This window comes from Agelaius phoeniceus, chromosome 5 (genome assembly GCF_051311805.1).
Source record: "Agelaius phoeniceus isolate bAgePho1 chromosome 5, bAgePho1.hap1, whole genome shotgun sequence".
NCBI classification, from domain to species: Eukaryota; Metazoa; Chordata; class Aves; order Passeriformes; family Icteridae; genus Agelaius; species Agelaius phoeniceus.
This window is the reverse complement of record NC_135269.1, coordinates 59,976,458-59,998,510: the sequence shown is the minus strand read 5'-3', so window position 1 is coordinate 59,998,510 and position 22,053 is coordinate 59,976,458. Positions and strand designations below refer to the sequence as shown.

The 22,053-nt window shown below is 39.5% G+C and overlaps 1 protein-coding gene across 3 annotated transcripts; it reads left to right on the top strand.

The window, feature by feature from the left end:
• Positions 1–258: 258 nt before the first annotated feature.
• Positions 259–21,953, top strand: PUS7 (pseudouridine synthase 7). 3 transcript variants are annotated; one of them, XM_054631326.2, is made up of 19 exons: positions 259–382; positions 1,406–1,657; positions 3,018–3,077; positions 3,707–4,085; positions 6,003–6,087; positions 6,216–6,317; positions 7,007–7,151; positions 9,099–9,116; positions 11,400–11,511; positions 12,767–12,844; positions 14,472–14,600; positions 14,825–14,950; positions 15,246–15,307; positions 15,641–15,801; positions 16,663–16,789; positions 17,492–17,593; positions 19,297–19,426; positions 20,448–20,539; positions 21,219–21,953. In XM_054631326.2, exons 4-19 carry the CDS (start codon positions 3,736–3,738, stop codon positions 21,353–21,355), a joined length of 1,956 nt encoding a protein of 651 aa, XP_054487301.2. In that variant the 5' UTR covers positions 259–382; positions 1,406–1,657; positions 3,018–3,077; positions 3,707–3,735; the 3' UTR covers positions 21,356–21,953. The 3 variants fall into 3 exon arrangements, 2 of the variants coding, with proteins under 2 accessions (XP_054487301.2, XP_054487302.2); XR_013182476.1 differs by lacking the exon at positions 21,219–21,953 and having other exon boundaries at positions 19,297–19,681; XM_054631327.2 differs by lacking the exon at positions 9,099–9,116.
• The last annotated feature ends 100 nt before the right edge of the window (positions 21,954–22,053 follow it).

Below are 22,053 nucleotides of genomic sequence, written 5' to 3'. Positions count from 1 at the left end.
GATGCCGGGAGGCTCGGGAAGGCCTCATCTCGTGTTCACGATTCCCTGCTTTGGCTATAGCCGCCTTTCGGAAATCAAACTTTTGTTCTGCACAGTTGCAGTTCTTCCGTACATCCCCGCCTGCCCACCCCAGCCTCTTCCCAGGCATCCCGAGCGGGCCGGCGGTGTCGGAAGCGCGGGCAGGAGCAGCCCCTCGCCAGGTACCACCTCCCGGCCGGGCTCCGCTCCCCGCCCGCCGTCAGCGCGGCGGGGCCGGCCGGGGGCGGGCGCAGCCTGGGGCCGCCTCCGCCCGCGCGGGGCTGGGCCGGGCCCGTTCCGCGCCGCCTCCGCCGCCCGCCCCGCCGCGCTGACGCCCGGGCCGTCCTGCCGTGCCGGCGTGCGGGTAAGTGGCTCCCCCTCGGTGGCTCCTGCCTCGCGGCGGGCGGAGCCGCACCCTCCCTTCCCCGGCAGCCGCGCAGGGCTCCGCGGCGGGGCCGGGGGGCTCCGCCTCGGGGAACTTCGCCCCCGCTGGCGCTGGGCCATCCCCTGCCGCTCCCGTGTTGCGCCGCGTGTTGCCGGGACCCCGCGGCGGAGCCCTTCCTCCTGCCTCGCCCCCGTGCCCCGCCTGCCCCGGCCCCGGCGCGTCCTCCCGCCCTGCCCCGGCAGCCTCGGCGCTCGCAGCGGCTCTTCCGGCCCGGCCCGGCGCCCGCAGCGCTGTGGCGGCGGCTCGGCCCGGCCCGGCCCGGCCCGCGGGCTCCGAGCGCCGCTGCCCTCCCCGCCTGCGCTCTCCGCGCTAGGCTTGGCCTTGGGGCGCTGCTGCGGCACCATCGCCCTCCTCTCGGTCGCCTTTTAATCCCACGTGCCTCGTCTCATGGGGAAGCGGCTTCGCACCTCGGCTCCTCAGTGCCCTGCAGCCCCCGCCGTGCCTTCTTGACTGGTACCGCGCCAGGAATAATCGCTCGGCGGTTCAACAAGAAGTGTTGAGTCAAGTGTTTTATTTGTAGTATACACTCAGTCTCTGTTAGAACATTGAAATTGCTGCGGAGTTGATGTTTATGCAGATTCTGGCTTTTATGAAAACACCTGTTAGGAAAAGGTCCGAGACAATTGAGCAGCTGTCAAAAAATAATAGGAGCCTCTCACAAGCAGCCGGCACCAGTGAGGCAGTGTGTGCCCCGCTCGCTTCAGCGGGCTCCTTCAGGCAATTATCCTGCAGAATTTATCCCCCACGATGGCTGCCTTTGGGCACAGGGTAGCACTCTGTAGGATGTGAGTACTGTTCTGCTGGAAGAATAGTTTGTGTGTGACAACTTGGGAGTGTTTGTGCCCAACATAGAATTCTTCTAACAGTCTGTATAATTCAAAAACTAGGTATTACAGTTTTGTTTAAGAAGCACGAGATTTCTCTTCTTACTCCCTTTGGCAGGTGTCTCAGAGGATTTCACTGTGCTGAGTGCTATTTTGTTCGCTGTGTGAAGATACAAGCCATCTAAAAGCCTTTTCCACTTCAGTGCTTTATAACCCAGCCTCTGTAAATTTTGGTACATGGGAAGAGAGTCTGGAAAAAGCGGTGAATTGCTTCACTTGGCTATGACTTTTATTTATTGTTCCTCTTGAGAGAAGGATTTTATGAACTTTTATTTGAAGACAGACTAAAATTGGTGCTTTCAGCTTGAAGGTACATTGTTTTGCTAATTGTTCTGCTTTCTTGCGTGTCTTATCACTCTTCACACCATACATACAGTTAATTTTATAAGTCTCTCCTTACTTCCCTTTTGTTCATTTATTTTTGTAGCATTCATTTTCAGTTCTTCACTTGAGCAAAACATTTCAGGCGTTTCTAAAACAGTTGTTCCTGCCTTTTTTGCCTAATCTGGTAATCTCTTCACTGAGGTGTCCAGGCCATGAAGTCAGCCCTGGCTAACAGCTAACTGGTATCAATTACTTACCAACCCAGCAAATGCTGATTGTCAAGTTAGTTGTGGGACTTAATTTAACATACCCTTTAAAATTGGATAGATTATACTATTTAGTGGCTGGAGAAATAATACAAGGTGATGTATGTCTCTAAAATACTGCTTCCTGCCTAGATTAATTTCTCAGTAACAGCTAAATCCTATTAATTTAGAAACTTGGTTGTTGTGGACAAAATTGACTTGACATGGGGAATTCAATTTATTACCACTTAACTTTTAATTACCAGTTGGCTGGTGATATACAAAGAAGACCACTACCTAAACACAGACTTGGAGAAAACTCCTTTCTTCCCCTTTCCTCCTTGGCTCTTAGGTTATGCTCTGGCCCTTGGGCAAGGCAGTGGTAGTGCAGGAGGTTGGAGTTGGTACATGGAGATTTGTTTCTGCTGCTCAGTTCTTCTACTCCCATGTGGGTCCTCTCCGTGGGCCCCTCAAGGGTGTCCATGTCCCAGCGTGGGCACCTCCACAGGCCACTGTCCCATCAGGGGTGTCGCTGCTCCAGTGTGGAGAGTTTCCTTCCAGGAGTGCATCTCCAGCTGTTGTCCCCTTCTGCATGCTTCCCTGTGCCTTTTTGAACACTCTGTCACGTGTCCCCTCCTGTGCTTTCTTTTGCCTTTGCTTCTCACTTTCTCAGATGAACTGGAGCAGGGGAACCATGTGCTAGTTGGATGAGTTGGAGGGTGGCAAGGCAGTGGGTTTATGGAGCCAGCTGAACTGGCCATGGCCCACACAGGGCAGTTTATGGCCTCCTCCTGCTACCAAACCTGCACTTTGTCCTCAGTGCACTCCTGTGCCAATTGGGTGATGCTGGAAGAAAGGTCCTGTCCATGCCTAATTATAGGAACCCCAGTTTCCTTTTACACACTTAGAAATAAAACCAAAGTTCTCTCCTGTAGCTTGCTAAATGGCAATAATATGTTGTGTCACTAGGATGGCAATACTTTGGCAGTTGTATTTATTAACATATCTGTCTGAGTCCATATGTGATTGCATTCATATGTGTTTTCATATTTTTTTTTTCCATAAAACCTTCTCAAAGAGTTATTTTCCTCTTTTTTTCAGATCTGAGGGCAGTGGTTTTGCTGACACAAAGGCGGCAGCTCTGAGCCCTATTCCACCAGTGTGAGTAGTCATGTTCTTCTCAGAGATTGTTAAATTTCCTTGTTTTGTTTGTCTCACTGATTCAAGGATTTTGGTATCTCATCCCTCTTATCTTTTGGGCTGAATTGATGCCACCTTGAATTCTGTGTAGCATTGTGTGTGTTGGAAGCACATAGAAAACATGAGATTTTAGGTTTGGGGGAACTCAGCTGTTCTCTCTCAGTCTTTGCAAGATGGAATCTTGATAGAAAAGGGAATAATTGAGAGTAGTCATGTTTAAGAGAAGGCCTGGGAACAAACAGTTTCTTAGGCACTAAACTGCTGCTGACAGCAGAGCCTGTGTGTGCACAGGCCTGCAGGCTGCCATGGTAAGGGTGGGCAAGAGTGGTGATGGTGGTAAATGGTCAGTGTAGTACTGAGTCCTGCTCTGCTGTAGTCCAGCATGCATGCTGCCCTCAATGTCTTCCTTCTCTCTGCCCAAGAACATATTGTTTCTAGGTATTCAAAATTTTTACTTGATGTTTAACTTAAATGCAGAAAGTTTATGGTTTTCCTGAAAAATCACAGGGGGCAGAGTCCTGGAGTGAAGTGCCTATGTCTTGATATTGCTCTTAGCAGACAGAAAATAAGCCTTTCTTCTTTTTTTCCAGGGCTTCCTATTCTACCCTGTGCCTTAAACATGGAAACTGTAGAAATGAATAGTGTATCCTTGAAACGTCCTCGCCCTGAGGATGATGTGGCCAATGCAGATGAAATTAAAAGACAGAAGACCTTGGAGAAATCCAAGGCAGAGAACGACTCCGGGCAGAGTACTGAGACTGTAACAGAACAACCCGAGGACACGAAAAGTGAAATAATCCCCAATGAGGAAAGTGAGGAGCAGGAAGAGGAGGAACTAGAGGATAGTGATGAAGATGGAGATCCAGAGAGCTTTGCAGACATGATGAAGCATGGGCTGACAGAAAGCGATGTTGGCATAACTAAATTTGTTAGCTCTCACAAAGGGTTTTCTGGAATCTTAAAAGAGAGGTAACTCTTTGTCTTCTTTCATATGTTAATTCCTTGTGTAACACAGCTGTAGTTCTCCATTTTCCTTTTTGGACTCACAGATTGCAGCTGGATTAAGTGAGGTTCATTACTTTATTTACTGCTAAGAAAGGGTTTAATTTAGGACTTTTCTAGATTGTGGGTTGGTTTTTTGTTGGTTTTTTGTGTGTTTGTTTAGGGCTTTTTGGGTTTTTTTGGTGTGTGTTTGGTTTTTGGTTTTCTTGGTTTTTGGTTGTTTGTTTTTTTAATTTATTTTCCTGTCAAATGGAGCTCTGAAGAAGGAAGCTGTGTGTGAGTAGAGATAAATGATTACACTGACCTTTGCTGTTTCCTTTGCTCTCTGGCAGTAGCAGAAACATAAAACCTTATGCAGTACACCTACCTTTTGTACATCTTCTCAGTGCTGATATGAGATGCACTGAAAAATGGCATCAAAGCCATCTTTCTTTGGTTCTTTGTTTCTCTCTGACTCTTTTGTCCTAATGTCTGTAAACGAGGATAGTTAGGCTTTAAATTATTGTCTGCTCAGTTAGGCTTTAAATTATTGTCTGCTCACTAATGTCATTTACATAGAAGGGAGTTTCAAAATTCAGGATATGGAATTTATTATACATATACATTATATATTTATTAAGATGTTTGGTGCTTAGTAGCTTTTTAAAATGAAACTTCTAGATTTTTAAAATTAAAGAATAGCTTTGAGTAAAACAGAATGCAAATACAAAAGGTCACTGAAGTGAGAATCACTGTTTCTCTGACTTAGCAAAGCAGTTCAGGTTGTTTTGTTTACACACTGAAAAGTTCCTGTGTTTAAATACTGGCTTCATACATAATTTTAAATAAAATGATATATACATATGTATGGATTTAATCTTTATGTGCAGCATTAAGCAGCTAGTGTAATCCTTCTCTAGGAAACATAGTCTGTGCTGAACCTTCTTCTGGGAAATCTGCCAATTTTGGTTGGCCAAAGGTAGCCATGTGGTAAAAAATTCGTGGGTTTATAGGTTTTTTTTTTTGATTCTAGTTTTTAACACCTATTATTAATTCACTCTTGGCATTTTTATGGAGCCATCACTAGCATGTCTAGACAGCTGCAGATAATACAGGAGAGGACATTCTTCAGGAAAGAATTCTACCAATATGTTGTGTATCTGCACAGAGGGATGGCAAAAGGGGGCTTGGGTGAGGTACAGTAGAAAGCTTCCCATGGTGAAGTTTTATTAATCTTTTAGCATTGATAAAATAAGAATTATTCTCTTTTTTTTTCCACTTTGCTAGCAAATGCTGCTTAAAAATAATTTAAGAGTTGCAACACAAACTGACTGTGCTCTGTTATAGTTGGGCTGTTTTTATCATTAGACACGAGTGACTGGATTGAAAATGTCAAAGTAAAATTCTTTTTTGCTGTCATAAAGTATGCAGAGTAGCTTTATTTGAATGATGTTCTGTACAACTGAATATATGAACAAGGCTGAATTTGTTCTGCCTTCTGTAGAGTGGCTAAAATGCACTTTATTTTGCAGGTTATTTCAGAGATAATGCAGTAGTTAATGCATTGGACATTGTGGCAATGCATTAGAGTCTTAATTGCCAGTAATGACTGGGATTGAGGATAAGCATTACTGATCTCATCAAACTAGTGAGAGAATGACTTGGAGAAATTACAGCAGGTGTTTGGTGATCTGCAAAGAAGTCTGCTGCATTTGCCTGTGTGTTCCTGTGGTATCCTTCTGGGGAGTGGGAATAGGTACAGCTTTCTCATGGCTGTTGTTTTACATGAATTGATTTACACAAATTCAGAATTCTTCAGTGAATTCTGCTAATAGCTTTTTAGGAAAGGACTTTATGTGATGTGGGATTTTTATTACAAATGTAATGCATGTTTCTTTCTATCAGATACTCAGACTTTGTTGTCCATGAAATAGGCAAAGATGGACGTGTGAGCCATTTAGATGACTTTTCTGTTCCAGTGGATGATGAGGTAAATTCTGAGATGGATTTGGTAATGACTATGCTTCTTAATGTTCCTTAAGCAAGAACATTGAAAGACTGGAAGTTACTCTGTGAGAGTTATTGGATGTTTGTTTTTTCTCCCCAAATATGCATTAGGACCCATCAGAAGAAACATTTACAGTTTTGTCAGATGAAGACAAGCAGCGTTTAGAGGAGCTCCAGCTTTTTAAGAATAAGGAAACTAGTGTTGCCATAGAGGTAAAATTATGAAATGATATCAAGTTTAAAATTATGAAATGATATCAAGTTTGGGATGGAGCAGAGAGAGGCTGAGGGAGGGAGGGAGTAGAAGGTGCATCCTTTCTAATGTGTGTAAGGTGTAAGAGCAATTTGAATGTGATGTGACAGATAACACCAAACTGAGTCCAGTTTAGGGTTTAATTCTCTGAAGTCTTACAGATGTTCTTGATTTCATGCATGTGTGAGTTGTTACTTTGATTTTGGTGAGACTTTACACAGGAACTTAAATATAGGTTTTAATTCCTGTGGTGTTAAAATTACCTTGCAGTGTTTTGGTTTCCTGTCTAGTTTATTGTTTTAAAGAACAAGAAGGTTTACATAAAACATCTATCCTGATGGAAGACTACTTTCAAGGTCAGCGTTTAGTGGTTTAATAAAAAAGAAGATAAATATGCTTTTCTGTAACAAGAAAGATAAGAAAATGACATTAAAGCATTGATATTTTTAAACATTCAAATATTCCACATATTGAAAGAGTAACTATTGAGCTAAATTTGGGACACGGAGATGAGTAGGATTATACCTGGTAGTTTTAAATAAGCATTCACACACTAAATAATCTTATCTAGCTAATTTTTTTTCTTTTAAGGCATCCTCCCCTTTTGTATTAATTTATTTGGTTTCTGCATGTATGTGCATTAAAACAGGTAATTGAGGACACCAAAGAAAAAAGAACCATCATCCATCAGGCTGTGAAGTCCTTGTTTCCAGGACTAGAGACTAAAACAGAAGATAGAGATGGAAAGAAATACATTATTGCTTATCATGCTGCTGGGAAAAAAGCATTGGCAAGTGAGTTTCAGTATCACAGCAGATGGGTAAAGTAAATGCTAAAATTATCCCCAAAGTAAGAATAGTTAGTAAGTACTTCAAGTGAGTGTGCTTCCTAATGTAGTCTTACTTCATTTTTCCTTCGTTTCAGCTGATGCTATGCATCTAAAATGATTAGGACCACAAGAAATGCTTTAAATTTAAATTTCTACTTGTTTTTCTTTCCAAATAATTCATCCACTACAACCATATTAGAAGAGAGAACATTATCTTCTACTTCTGTAGGAATAGGCAAAACAGAGGGTTTATTTTCAGTATTTTTTGAATTTAACTTTCATGATCTTAACTGTGTGTGTAAGTGTGTGTTGTGGATGTAAGAGGCTGTAGTTGGAAAATGTACATTAGATTGATAAATGGTGTAATCTTGACTCTCTTGAATACTAGTGACAAAATTCTCAATGACTTGAAGAGAGACAAACATCTTTTTGTTTTCTCAGAGTTGTAGTTTCATATAAACATAGCTTACCATGATCATTACTTCTGCTTCCAAGGCTAATGATATTTGCAGAAAATTATCTTTATTCATTATAGATCACAGTTAATCTTTTGAAATAATCAAATTAATGAAGGATTTTTGAAATGAAGTGTTATCCACTTTAATCTAGCAAAATACTGTTTTGGATACTGGGAATAAATTAACATGTTTTACATATTTTAATGTTACTAAAAATTTGTTGCTACTGTAAGGTTAGAGGATTATCTACCCACAGAACGGTGCACATTTAAGTAAAGATAGTAAGGTTTGGTTTAACTTGTTGCATTCCTCTGTCATTTCAACTTACTACAAATGATGGTATGTAAACCTAACCCTTTCATTTTAAAGACAAAGGAGATGGAAGAACGATAAAGAAATAGAGTAATTTAAAATGGGGAATAAAGTAACCTTCCCTTTTATTTAGTTGTTTGTTTAAGGCTTGTTATAAGCAAATATGGGAATGTTGTATTTTTATTGGTCCAATTATAATGTGTTTGTGTCTAATTTAGTCATGTTTAGAAAATGTGTATGTTTGCATGCTTTATGCATGGAGTATGTATACCTACCAGCACAGAATTCTCCTCAGCCAGTTTTGTTCTGCTCGTTTGTAATGGTTTTTCCTCCACCTTTTCCTTCTGCTGCTTCTATTCTTTAACCACTCTTACAATCAAGTGGATGTTGTTAAGCTGATTTAAGGGATATTATATAAAAAATTTAAGTATTTGAAATGTGCTGAAAAGAATTTAGTGGTGTGTCTCTAGGATTAAAACATTATGTGGAGCACCATCTTGTGATGTAGAGAAGCATCATCTATTTAAACTTGGATTCCCTAGCTGTGATGCTGCAGGCACCTGTGCATTTGTTGGTGGAGGTGTCAGTTTCTGTGAGTGTGTGCAAATGCTTATGGATGTAAGATTGAAGTTCTTTTTAGTCAAGATTATATATATCTTTCTTGTTTATATAGGCACAAACATGTCTTAGCCATGAATGGGCTCCCCAGGCAAGAAACATTTCAGAAGTGTAGAATATTGGATTATTAGCTGAGATACCTGATTACTTTGTTGATAACATAAAGCATTACCAAACATGCTTCCTAAAATTGAAAATCAGATGCTGCTTTGTTTCTATAGTCAGTTTATCCTCCAAATACTTAAAATTACTGAATTGTCAGTAAACTGTTGTTCCATCATTGTCCACAAATTAAGTTTGTTGCATCTCCAATTGAAGCTTTCCATATGTTCACTGTTTGCCTCTGCACGATTCCATTCCATAATTGTCTAAATTGCTGTCATCCACCACCTAGCTGTTGGATGCTCCCTGAAGCATAAACAATCCCATAACCATAAACCTGCATGTTCACCTCTAAAAACCCTTTGACAGTCTAAAAATTAAATGCTACTCTTTTGTACTCTTTATGCTCTGCATTGGGACAGAGGTCAGAACTGCAACAGGTAAGAGATGTTGACATTTCATACTAACAAAAATGAAATGCCAACCATTATGACCTCCTAAATAGCAACAGGGCTGGCCAAACTTGTAACAATTTCTTAAAAATCCCTACACATAAGTATTACTTTAAATACCCTGAAACAGCCAAGAATTAGGCTTATTCTGCCTCTTTTTTGTAGTGCAGTATAGGCAGTATTCATTTGGTCCAGAGAAAGTCTGCTAGTAATAAGTGATATGAATTATCTATTTTTTTCAGTTCATGTTGACAACTATAGTAAATTTTCCATGGTTTTCAGTTAGTGAAGCCTTTGCCCTTCAGCCCCTATTTCAGACACTACTATCTGTCTTTATAGAACTTTAAAAGCATTTATCACACACCCTGCTATTATAAAAGAGCTTCCAAGCTTCGAGTTTCAGCAAAAAGTTTGGAAATACGATTTTATTGTCAGAAATGTAGCATGACTCTGAAACACAGCAATAAGGACTGCAAATTGTCCCACTGCTTCATCTACCCAGTTGAATGCTTAGCAGTATTGGGTGAGGAATGGTTGAGTATCAGGACTGTGGCTGCAGCCTCCTTTGGATAGGGTCATGGCTGTGATGCCCAAAGCATGAGGAGCCCATTGGTCTGTGTGGTACCTACAGGATTCTTTTAGTGTAGATCACATTCGGGCTCACTTCTTGATGTGTGTTGAAGTGCCCATGTGCAAGATGTAATACTTAAACATAAAGAATGGTTCCAGTTGGAGAGGGTTCTCCTTTGTGAATTGAGCTCTGTCTTATTCTCTTCTAATTGCTGAGATCTTAGTGGAGAACTTTGCTCTTCCAGCTGAATGCAGTGTTTCATTGACTGAGTTTGAGTAGTGCTGGCTCAGAAGGGGAGACCAGCAGGAGCACGAGGTCTTCAGTTCAGGTCCAATGAAACTCTGTGGGAGGGGGGCTGTGCTTAGAAACTGATGGTGCAAGGCAAGTGATGCAATAATTCTAGGTGACTAAAACCTGTACATATAGTGTTTTATACTGTACCATCCAAAATTGTCTTTGCAGAAGTGTGTGCATGAATGGCAGCTTCTCAAAAACAAGCAAGAATTTAACATACTTACTATCTGTGTGGGGTATCTGGACTTTGTAAAACCAGTGTGAAAAAAAAGAGCAGTATTTCCCAAGAACTTCCTTCCTGCATTGGTGTTTGTATATTGAAATAAGGCTGGCTTTTTCAGTTAGCTTTTCCTGTTATGAAAGATGCTTAGGGCTTTTTTTTATAAAACCAGGTATGTCTGCTTAGTCGCCAGCAGGAGATAAGGGACTTCTTATTTAAAACAAAGCAAATTCTTAATTTTCTTCTTAAATAACAAAGAATTGATAAACCTCAGAATTGAAGAAACCTCACAGTTGGTTGCTAAACCTCTGTAGAATCAGTCTGCCTTCCCATTAATGCCATCGACAGTGGATTATTGGAAACTGAAAGTGTTATCTCTGGTGGTTTTTAATGTGCAAAGAAGACCTTAACAAATCATTGACAGTTTCCTTCCTTCTACAGAAAATGTCAAATAGTAGCACAGAATTGTAAATCAGTTGTTAATCTGTGGGATCTGAAGTTATTTCAACCTCTGGCCTTTTCTAAGCATGGCACCATACCTGCCATGGATTGTATGTTCAAGTCTCTTTTGTACCAGATTTCTTGGTCCCATTGGATTTTAAAAAAGAACCATCTTTAAGCAATTTTTTGAGCATAATTTCGTAGGGTTTTGTAGTGATATGATTCATTCTTTTGTATGACACATAGAAAAAATACTACAGAAATAAAGAATATGTCTGTATGTCTGTACTATAAATAATAATGGTAGTCTTCCCACAAACAGAACTCCAGTGGTTCTCAACTATTAATTATAGAAGGAGCTAGAAGAAACGTGGTGTAGCTTCTATTGCAGAAAGTCAGTATAATGATAATGTTTTTGAGAAATTTAATCAGGTGATACAGCAATTAAATGACTAGGCTATATTTTCAGATAATTTCATGATAAAGGATCTGTCACTATTTCATTCAGGATTTTCTGGGTGACAGAACTGATTAAAGAGAAGTTTACAGTCCAGTGGAAGGGGCGGTCTTTTCAATGTGCTTTACAGCTTTTGCTGTCAGTATTTAACTCTTTCCTTCTCATTTTTTTAAAGCAGATGGAAATTAGCAGAAATTGAATCTTGCATTTTTAAAGTAAATGTAGCTGTAATGGCAAAAAATATTTAATTTTTTTAAAAGTGACACTTTAACCTTTTTGCTTTTAAAGATCCAAGAAAGCACTCTTGGCCAAAATCTAGGGGAAGCTACTGCCATTTTGTACTGTACAAGGAGAACAAGGACACTATGGATGCCATCAATGTCCTGTCCAAATTTTTAAGGTAAGGCCATTGTTTCTGCCATCCTGGCTGGCATGCAGCCCTCTCCCTCCATGTTTCTTGTTGCTGTAAACGTTGTGCTTCATAATTATGTAAGAGCAACACAAGTGATTGCTGTTCTCTAATTTGTAGACAGCTTAAAATGAAAAGTTACTTTAAAATATCAAATTTAAAATATCGAAGTTTTGTGAGGAGGTGAGAATGGAACAAAATGAGCCTAAGAAATTTTAAAGACTACTCTACTGCTTCAATGGAAAAAGTCCACAATTTACATTGGCTGATCTGAGAAAGGCTTGGCAGCTGAAAGCCTCAATGTACGTAACATGAATTAAAAGCCATTTTTTCCCCAGTGTGTGAATATATGCAAGTATGTTATGAACCTGTCAGATATTGTTGTGATAATATGCTGATCAGTTCCTAAGCAGTTACAGTTGATAAACTGTTGTTCCATGTATTAATTTCTCCATGGCAACACAGACTTAGTTCCTTTCACCCCATCAAGTGCAGAAACAAAAAGATTTGCCAAAGCGTGACATGAGCACAGTGAATTGCAGAGGAAGAACAGTTTTAAAATTGGGTCAGTTCAGTGATCTACTCATAAGGAAACTTCCCCACTTTTCCCTTTGCCCTTCTTGTCCAAAAAAAAAAAATTGTAATCTAGACCTTAACCAGTGAACTACTTGGTATTGGTATTGAGAACAGAATGGCAAGGGCATAGTTAGATGTAAGACTGTATGTAATGGCAATCCTGCTACCCCCTGGAGCCCTTAACTGGAATAACTGGAAATACTCCATCTAACACAAACTGTGAAGTACAAAGTGAAAAGGAAAGGAAGTTTTCCTCTCAGGGAGAGGAGTGGATCAAATTTGAAATTAACTTCTCATACTCTCTCATAATGCGCAGGCATGGTCTTCAAACAGATAGGTTTGAAGTTTAAGGAAGAAGTGGACATGATTTTTTTTTTTTCTTAGTGAAGTTGGTGGTGGCTGTTCATTTCTTTATCCAGTTCATGTTTTGCAAGCACTGTTGTGTTGTCTACATATAATTAAAACAGAAGTTTCCTTGTGTTTTATGTACTCATGGGTGAGATTAGAAAATGTCACACACATATCAAATTGTAACCCAGTTCTGAGGAATGTAGGTATATTTTTCTGTTTTTAATTTATAAGATTAATAATTCTAGGCAATTATGCTTAAAATTATGTTTGATCTCTTGCTATTTTAATATACATAATATTTTTTACTGTTGCTTTTAAGAGTGAAGCCAAACATATTTTCCTACATGGGAACTAAAGATAAAAGGGCTATAACAGTTCAAGAGATCGCTGTTCTCAGGTGAGTAAAAGTACAGTCTGGAGTATTTGCACTTCTGCTGTGGTAGCTTGGATAAATACCTAAAGGACTCAGTGGCACAAATGGCAGGTACAGGTCCTGACCTTGTAAAGCACAGGTGGAAGATGCCACAATCCTTTTGTATTCTGTGATTACTGCTGGTATTTTCAGTCAGTGGTGCTCTGAGTCACGGGCTGGTTACGTGTACTTGGCCGAGGCAGTGGGACAGATTGCCTGCCTGCTCTTAGGCTGCTTGGATCTCATGCAACAGCAGAAAAACAGAATGACATGGTGAAAATCATGTCCCACTTTCTTCCTGGCTTTTGTTTCCCCCTTTCTACAGCTAGAACCCTATTTTCTTTCCCACTCTGCTCTCTGAACAGTCCCAGAGAAGGCTAACACTGCCCTTGCTCATCTATGAATAGCCAGAAGGGGCAAAAAAATGATGAGGAGTTTTTCCTGCCTTAACCTACTCCCTTAAGTCACCTTCTAAGAGAAAATAAAATTTACTTTGTCATAGTCTAAGATAATGATATGGTTTCTGGGCACTTTAGGTTAGTGTTAGATCCATAGCTGAGAATGACAGATGTCTCCCAGTCATGTATTCCAATATCATTTTAGCTAGCTGGAATATCCTGCCTGCACTGCTTTTCACAACTTTCTGAAAACCAAACTCCTTGAGTGAGGACTTGACAGCTTGAAAGCCAGAGGTTTGATCAAATCCTTGTTAAAAGGAGGGCATCCACTACTGAACTGTTTGTATATTTCCTCCCAATGTTCTGTATGTGTGTGTGTTAGCACATATAAAGGAAATACTGATTTGTCAATTGTGAGAAGCCCCAGATTCGTGTTGCTGCAAGGCAGCTTTGCAAAGTGGTAATAGTTAACCAGTTGTGGGTTTAGCCATCTCAGCTGCTGTTCCATTTACAACATGATCAAATTCAGTGTTGTATCCAAGAGCTCCAGAGTGCTGTAAGTGTTGTGTGGTGTCTGTTCTGTGGTGCCACAGCCCCTGACTCTCCTGCACAGGAGAGGGCACATTGCCACTTGCCAGCCTGCTCTAAGCTGAGTATGCTGGCCATGCTGGTTCATAAACTTCACTATCCTGGTAAAAATTTAGCAGAAATGTCCAAGAGCAGCTTGGTGATGCAAAGAACAGGGTATGCTTCCAAAAATACTAGCAGCAAAAATGGCAGAAATCAGTGACACATTGGATTCCATGTTCCTTCATCTGCACTAGGCATACACAGTAGCTAATTTTACTTAACTCTGTATTTATAACTGTGCTGACTGGGGTGTATGTATTCATGAAGTAGTTACTCAATGAATACAGAGTTCAGCTTGTGGGGTACAGTATACATCAATACTGCAATATAATTTTTCTGGAGTATGTGTTTTAATATAGATGTGAAAAGACAGTGCTAACAGTCTGTCACAGTATACATTTTCTTTTGTATGAGTACCCTTAAGAATTATCTTCCTTTAGCTCTTTCATTAAAGTATTTTGAAAAGGCAACAGTAGAAAATTGGGGAAACTGGACTCACTGTTTTTCATTTTGTAATGGCAGCATTTCTGTATTTATCTGCTTTTCTAAGCATAGGTTGGTCACTGTTGTCTATTTCTTTTTAGAATCACTGCACAAAGACTTGCTCATTTGAATAAATGTTTGATGAACTTCAAATTAGGAAATTTCAGTTACAAGAACCATCCACTGAAACTGGGAGAACTGCAGGGGAACCATTTCACTGTTGTTCTCAGGTAGTATGTTAGTAGGTATTTAGATGGTTCTGTTAGAGTTTTTTTCTTTAAATAGATAATCCATATCAGTGCAACTTGTGTTACAAAAAATAAGTCCTGTTGGCAGGAGACTGTTGAATTTGATGCATGCTATATAATATTGATGTTGAGCTTTAATATAATGGGCATCTCAAAATAGCATAAACTCTTAATCTGTCTATAACTTTTTTTTTTTTCAATGCTAGAAACATAACAGGAACTGATGAGCAGATAGAGCAAGCAATGCATTCACTCAGGGAAATTGGATTCATTAATTACTATGGAATGCAAAGATTTGGAACCACAGCTGTTCCTACTTATCAAATTGGCAGGTATGTATTGCTTTCATCCTCCCCCCCCTTCTTTTTTTTAAATTTTACTCTTATCACCATGTAACTTAATGTATTTTTGGGAACATTTTTCTAACATATTGCCTGTACCAGTTTTAAATTTAGATTCAAGAAAGATCTTGTTTCTGAACTTGCTTCAGCAGTTATCTTGCATAATAGCACTACTTTTAATATTGCATAAGTCTAAACGCTAATACATATTTTTTTGATAAGTTGGCTAAATCCCTTTAAAATAGATTTAGTCAGTTCTTAATACACTTTCCTGTTTGAATCCTAGAGCTATTCTACAGAACAACTGGAATGAAGTAATGGATTTGATATTAAAACCACGACCAGGAGGTGAGAACTGAAAAATGATACATCCTGTGTTTCTGCCTCTTCTCCAATAGGCATACGTTTGGGAAAAGCTTGAGCAGTTTAGCAGTGGAGAAGCAATCTTCAGACTCTCCCTTTCTGCCTCACTTTCCTTGCTGTGCAGTTTCTTGCAGTGGGGCTAAAAAGGGACCTGAATACTTGGTGTTTGCTCCATGTGACCTCGAGTGTTCTATGATTCTGTTCATCTCTAATTACCATGACTGAAACTTTAATTTTTCAACTGTTTTAACCAAAGGTGAGATGGATGCTTTTTTTGATGTATAGTTAAAATGTTTTTATTTTACATCCTTGTTCTAGCTGAAAAGGGATACTTAGTCAAATGCAGAGAAGAATGGGCAAAGACTAAAGATCCAGCAGCAGCCCTCAAGAAACTACCTGTAAAAAGGTGCGTGGAAGGACAGCTTCTACGTGGACTCTTAAAGTATGGAATGAAGAACATAATCTCTGCATTTGGCATAGTGAGTGTAAAAGTTGGGCAGTATTTACTTGAATAAACATTCTTTTGATGGTATCAGGATGAATTTAAAATAGACTCATTGATGCTTGATGAGTTGAAAGTCAAGTTTAAAAATCTTTACATTTATCCTGCCTTTTTGCTGGAAGTACTGCTGTGGAGTAACTGATGACATCTCTAATTAATGTATGCATAATGAGCTTTCCAATTTATACAATAGTCTCTCTGGTATGTGGGCAGCAATACAGTTATACTTAGTAGCTATGTATAATACAGATCTGAGAATTGTGCAAATGTTCAGTTGGTGTTTTCCTGTTGCTTTAAAAGTATAAATCAAACTGATGGTGGGCTAATGAATCAGCCTGATATGGAGGTGATGGATCCACTTGTCATTTTCAAGTGCTGTAATCAAGATCAAGTCTTTGGAGAAAATACCTCATCACTAGCAAACTACAGGGCCCATTGTAGGATCTGGGGGATAATTTCTTGTTTATAAAGAAGATAATTAGAATAACACAGTGCTTTCACAGCTGCAGAGTTTACTTAAGATTTCAGGAGGTTGAAATGAATTCAGTGTTTTATAATAGACCCGTATGTTTGACCTGTAGAGTTAAAAATGTCGGGTTTTTTTCGTAAATTTAAGCACAGTTCTTTTTTGTGCAGATTTCAAATGTGTAAAAGCATTATTTCTTCACATATCCTTTTCTCAAAAAAAGAACAAAAATCAAATATGTACAGCAAGAAATTGTGTATGTCTTTTTGCTGGATGAGGTAACATTTCAAATATGCACCTCTTTGATTATGAGTCAGAAAAACCAAACAATATATCTATCTAGTGTTTAATTTTTTTTTTCTTTACCTCTAGATACCAAGAAATAATCGTTTAATGTATATTCATAGCTACCAGAGTTATGTGTGGAATAATATGGTGAGCAAGAGAATAGAAGAATACGGGCTTAGAGCTGTACCAGGAGATCTCATACTTAAAGGAGGTAAAATCAGACAAAGCCAGTGATGCTGTATAGTTCAGATTCCTAGGAAAACAAGGCACGTAGTTTGTGTTGTGTCAGTGTTTGTCTGATACTGCTTACATAGTTTCTTTTTTCTCACCAGTTTTGGCCCAGTGATAGCTGAATCCATTGGCCTGTTTTAGGCAAATTGTGCAAGGAATTGGAAGTTAGGTATTACACTTCCATGAGCTGTTTGTTAGCCTGTTTTTTCCAATAACTGGATAGCGAAGAGAGACTCTGGAGGACTGATTATTCTCAAAAATGACCTCAAACCTAGTTGAGCTGTGAAGGACTGTGGAAGGACATTATGAAATTTTAACTTCAAAAGTTTTTGATTGCTCCACTCAGTTAAAACTTTCTTTGCTTGTATTTGCTCTGGCATTTCCTACATTCTCCTTTATGTATGCCTGGTGCATGGAAGGAGCTGTTCCTCTAGCAGTCCTTCCTTCATGTAGTTTTAAGTCACTGGAAGCCAGGCTGTGATTCTGCCAGTAACTGTGACAGCCTTGGAGGCTGTTACTTCTTTTCTTAGAAATGTTGTCTGTTAAGTGGAGATAAAACATGGTAGTTATCTTTCTCAGAGTAAGCTTATTTCAATCAAAGGCTTTATTTTAAATTTAGCTGAAGTTAACTGTCACAGGCATCATCTATACTGGTAACTTCATTTTTCTGTCCTGACTTTAGCCACAGCTGTTCACATTGAAGAAGGAGATGTTGATAACTACACTATCCATGATGTAGTGATGCCATTGCCTGGATTTGATGTTATTTATCCAAAGCATAAAAGTAAGTCTTACTGTTAACTGAAATACTTACTCTGAAAATATTAAGTCTTCTTTAAGATTGTTCTTAAAAGGAAGATTGGATCTACTCAACCTTGGTGACTTCTAAAGCAGTACATCACTTCAGATCTCTAAAACATTAATGTCAGCCTTTTGTTGCTGCCAGGGTGCTCTGCTCAGTCTCCTTCCCACTGGGAATCCCAGATGACTGCAGAGCAGAGTTTCTCACTAACCTGTACCACTGCAAGGATTTAATCAGGTACAGGATTTTGTCCTTGATGAATTTCATGAGGTTCCTCTTGGGCCATTCCTCTGTTGTGCCTCAGTCCCTCTGAATGGCAGTCCTCTCCTTGCATGTACTGAAGCCACCCCAGCTTGGTTTAGCCCACAGATTGGTTGGGGTGAATTCCAGCTCTTCTCCACTATTTCACAGGACACATCTCAGTTCCTTGAGAAACTTTGCTTTAGGTAGAGCTGTAATAAGTAGTACTTTGAGATGCTGAGCCAGACAGCTGTTACCCACTTAGCAGTCCACCCACTGTAATGTTCTGACCTGGGACACAAAGATGCTGTGGGAATGCATTGACAGCCTTGCTAAAGGCAGGCAACAGTCCCTGCTCTCTCCTCATCCATAGGGGTAGTAATTTCAACATGGAAGACAGTAGTGTTGCTTTTTCTCCTCCATATTAAAACCACACTCATTGTGTGCCCAAGGAAGATTAACTCCATTATTTTTCCCTGGGACCAGAGTGAGCCTGACTAGTCTGTAATTCCCTGATTATCATTCCTGCTCTTTCTGGAGTTGGGTGCAGCACTTGGTTTTCCACAATTGTCTGGGACATCCCCAGATGTGCACAATCTCTGAGATGATAGAGAAAAACATCACCATGATGTGAGCCAGCTCTCTCAGCCTGTATCTTCTCCCACTGCTGGTAGTCCCTCTTTCCTAACCTTGACCCTAAGAGGAGAAGTTGCCTGGGGCACTTTGCTGGTCAAGGCTGAGGCAGAAGAGGCACTGAGACCTGCTGTCTGTCACTAGACCAGCTGCCCTGTTTAGCACCAGGCCATTGCTTTCCTTGTAGTCTTTCACTCCTCATGTTGCAGCTGAACTCCTCCTGGTCTTGATGTCATTTGCTGCTTTCAGCTGTAGCTGAGCTCTGGCTTTCCTAACACCATTTCTGTGTGCCTGGACAATGCTGCTATAGTCCCTCTTTGTAGCTGGCCCTGGGTTTCACCTGTTCTGTGTTATAGATGAGGTCAATCATGAGTTCCCTGCACGTTTTCCTCAATATTGGATTGAACTGTTCTTGTATTGTCAAATTGTCAACTGATTTCTCTCTGCTGCTTTTTAATGAGAGTAATAGGTAGTCTGGCCCTTTATTTTTTTTCCTATGTACCTGAGATTAGTCCTGTGAAGTCTAGAAAATGGGAAAGCATATATGAGATGGCATTTAAATGTCAATAAAGTATTTTGTAAATTTTGTTTTCAGCTGAAATTTGATTTGATGCATTCTGTGTTACTGCCTCTACTAATCAGGGTGTAGAAGTAAACAGGTAATAAGATCTGCAGTAATTTTAAACTTCTGTGTAGCATTTATCCCATCTATGCTGAAAACCACTAAATGTAAGGGAAGGGAACAATCCATGAAAACAGTTTAAATTTGCCACACTACATTCTCTCCTATTAAATATTTTCCTCTCTTGCAGTTGGTGAGGCCTACAAAGAGATGCTGGTAGCTGACAACCTTGATATCAACAACATGAGGCATAAAATCAGAGATTACTCACTTTCTGGAGCATACAGAAAGATTATCATTCGGCCTCAGAATGTCAATTGGTGAGTGGGAGCATAAAGGAAATTACATTGAGTTGACAGCATAGAGTACAAAACAACATGAGACTGATCCATGGGACATCCACACGGACTGAAACATAGGTAGAAAGGAATCTCTCTGCACTTCTCTCATGTTTTTAATGCAGCTGAAGTGGAACTGTACCCTTATTTCTTCCTTCTCGTTCTGTGGTGGAGGAGTATCAAGACATCTTATCTAGTTGTTCACTCCTTGCAAGGGCTTGCCTGAACACTTCATAGGTAATTACTTATGTTGAGAAAATGATAGATAATACTCAAACAGCAGTTTTTTGTAGTCTTGCTATGAGAAAGTTGGTCTCCAATTACCTGTCAGTCAGAAAAATTTGTATCACTTAACCCTACTAAATCACTGTTGTTAGAGATACAACCTAGTTTTCATATGGCAACCTTTTAAACAGGGAACTGTACAAATGTGCAGAAAGACAAGATCAGTGATGCATAGAATTAAATATAGAGGATTTAGGAGGGAGCACAGAAATAGAAATATTTATATACTTGAAACAGCACTAATTAATATTAAGCTTGTCTACTTCCCAGTTAGTTTTTCAGCCTCATGGTTACATATGGGATTTCTGTTAAATGAATGGCAGAAACCATGGAATGTGTCTTAGCCCTTTCAAAGTTTGGATGACTATTGAAAAGCTTCACTCCTGCTAGCTACTCTTGGAGTTGACACCATTCTTCCCTTAATTTCATGAACTATACTTCTTGTATAGTTGGAAATTCTGACAGCACACAAGGGCAAACAGATGAATTATGCAAAGAAACTTCTCACTAACTTACAATTGTTTTTTAATAATCTTCATAAAGCCAGGGCAAGTCTTCGACATAAAGCTCTACCCATTATTTTGCCTAATTCAATTTCAGTTGTAAATGCCAAATTGAAATAATAATAACAAAATAGTATTATAATAATACATATTTATATAAAATGTGTTAACCTAAATAATTTAAAATAATAATAAATTTTATGTATATTATAAAGGGAAGTTGTTGCATATGATGATCCTAAAATCCCATTATTTACTACGGATCTGGATAAACTGGAAGGAAAACCATTACCAGTTCTCCCTACAGGTAAGTTGATTTTTCTGCTGATTTGCTAAATAGAAGTTTGATCTGGCTGTTGCTTTCAACTGCTGCATATTTAAAGCTCCTTTAAGGAAGAGCTTTCATTTAACTATTGACTGTTAAGCAGGTAACAAGAACATCTAAGGCCAGGCATCTAAATAAGGACCCTAATTTCTCAAGGATGCAAGCCAGTCCTCCAGCATCTGTGTTGACTGTTACATTTTCTTACAGGCATCTGTAAAATCAAGTAAATGCTTTACAGAAATTGTCTGCAACTAACAAAGGTGCAATTAAGTCACAAGTTGTCTATATACTGAACTTGTATTATTGGTGCTGAATACAGATGACTGAAATACTTAACTCTGGTCACAAGGTGTTTTGACACTGCTTTCCAGAAAAGTGAAGACAGGCTAGGAATTGAGTCTGAAAGAATGAATGTTTGTTTTTAGAAGAAGAAAACTCTGAAACCACCACTTTGTCCTGAGAGAAAATGTTAAAAATTGTTTCAATAAAATTTTCACTGTGGATTATAAACAGGAGTGTGATGGTGGTGGTTGTTTTGCTTTATGGGCTGGGGAAGTTGGTTGTGGAAGCTGTTAGCTCAGTTTAGATGGCATCCAGAATAAGCATTATATATGACCTTAACCACTTATTCTTGCTTTTTGTCTCTTGTACCTGCTGATAGATGGCAAATTCAGGGCACTAAAGATGGAGTTCTCCCTTCCCCCATCCACTTATGCTACCATGGCGATTCGAGAAGTTTTGAAAATGGACACGAGCATAAAAAACCAGACACAACTGAATACTACCTGGCTGCGCTGAATGAACTGCAGAATGACTTAATTTTAACAAAGTGTTTTCTTATTTACATGTTCTGTACAAATCTTTAAAGAGTCACTGTAAGAGATTTGTATTTTTTTAAGTTTTTTTAGTGCTAGCTTTTAACTTCAGTAGTCCTTTGCAAGATGGTGACAGTAATATAATACAGATTTTAGTGACTGGTGCTTTTTACTGAATGAGTAAGTTACTTGAGCTTAACATGGGTGCATCTTTAGAATTGTGCTTATAATGGCATCAGACCTGCAAGAATGTTTAGCTTGCTTTCTTTGGCAAGCACTGAATGTTTTCACACGAGGAAGACTTCAGCCACCCTTGAAGTCTTTTCAAATACAATGAATTACATGGGGAAAGATGAATTACAATAAAATTAAGATACTGATGAACATAGGTATTGCTGGAGTTTTGCTGGTAGCATTTGCACTGATGCAGTAGCAGATTCTGTTAGCAAGGCTTTTGTGTGCTGTAAAGCTGTACAGCTCTTTTAAATAGTTCGACTTTTCATTGAGGAAATACTTGTATTTTCCAGCTAATACCTGTACCAAAGAACAGGTACTAAAAATAAACTAACCTGAAACTCTGAGCAGTAAGTGCTTCCTTTGCGCCTGTCCCTTGCCCATTGTTGGCGGGGAACGAGCCGGCCTTCCTGTTGGGAAAAAAAATACTGTGCAGCTGTTCTAAAA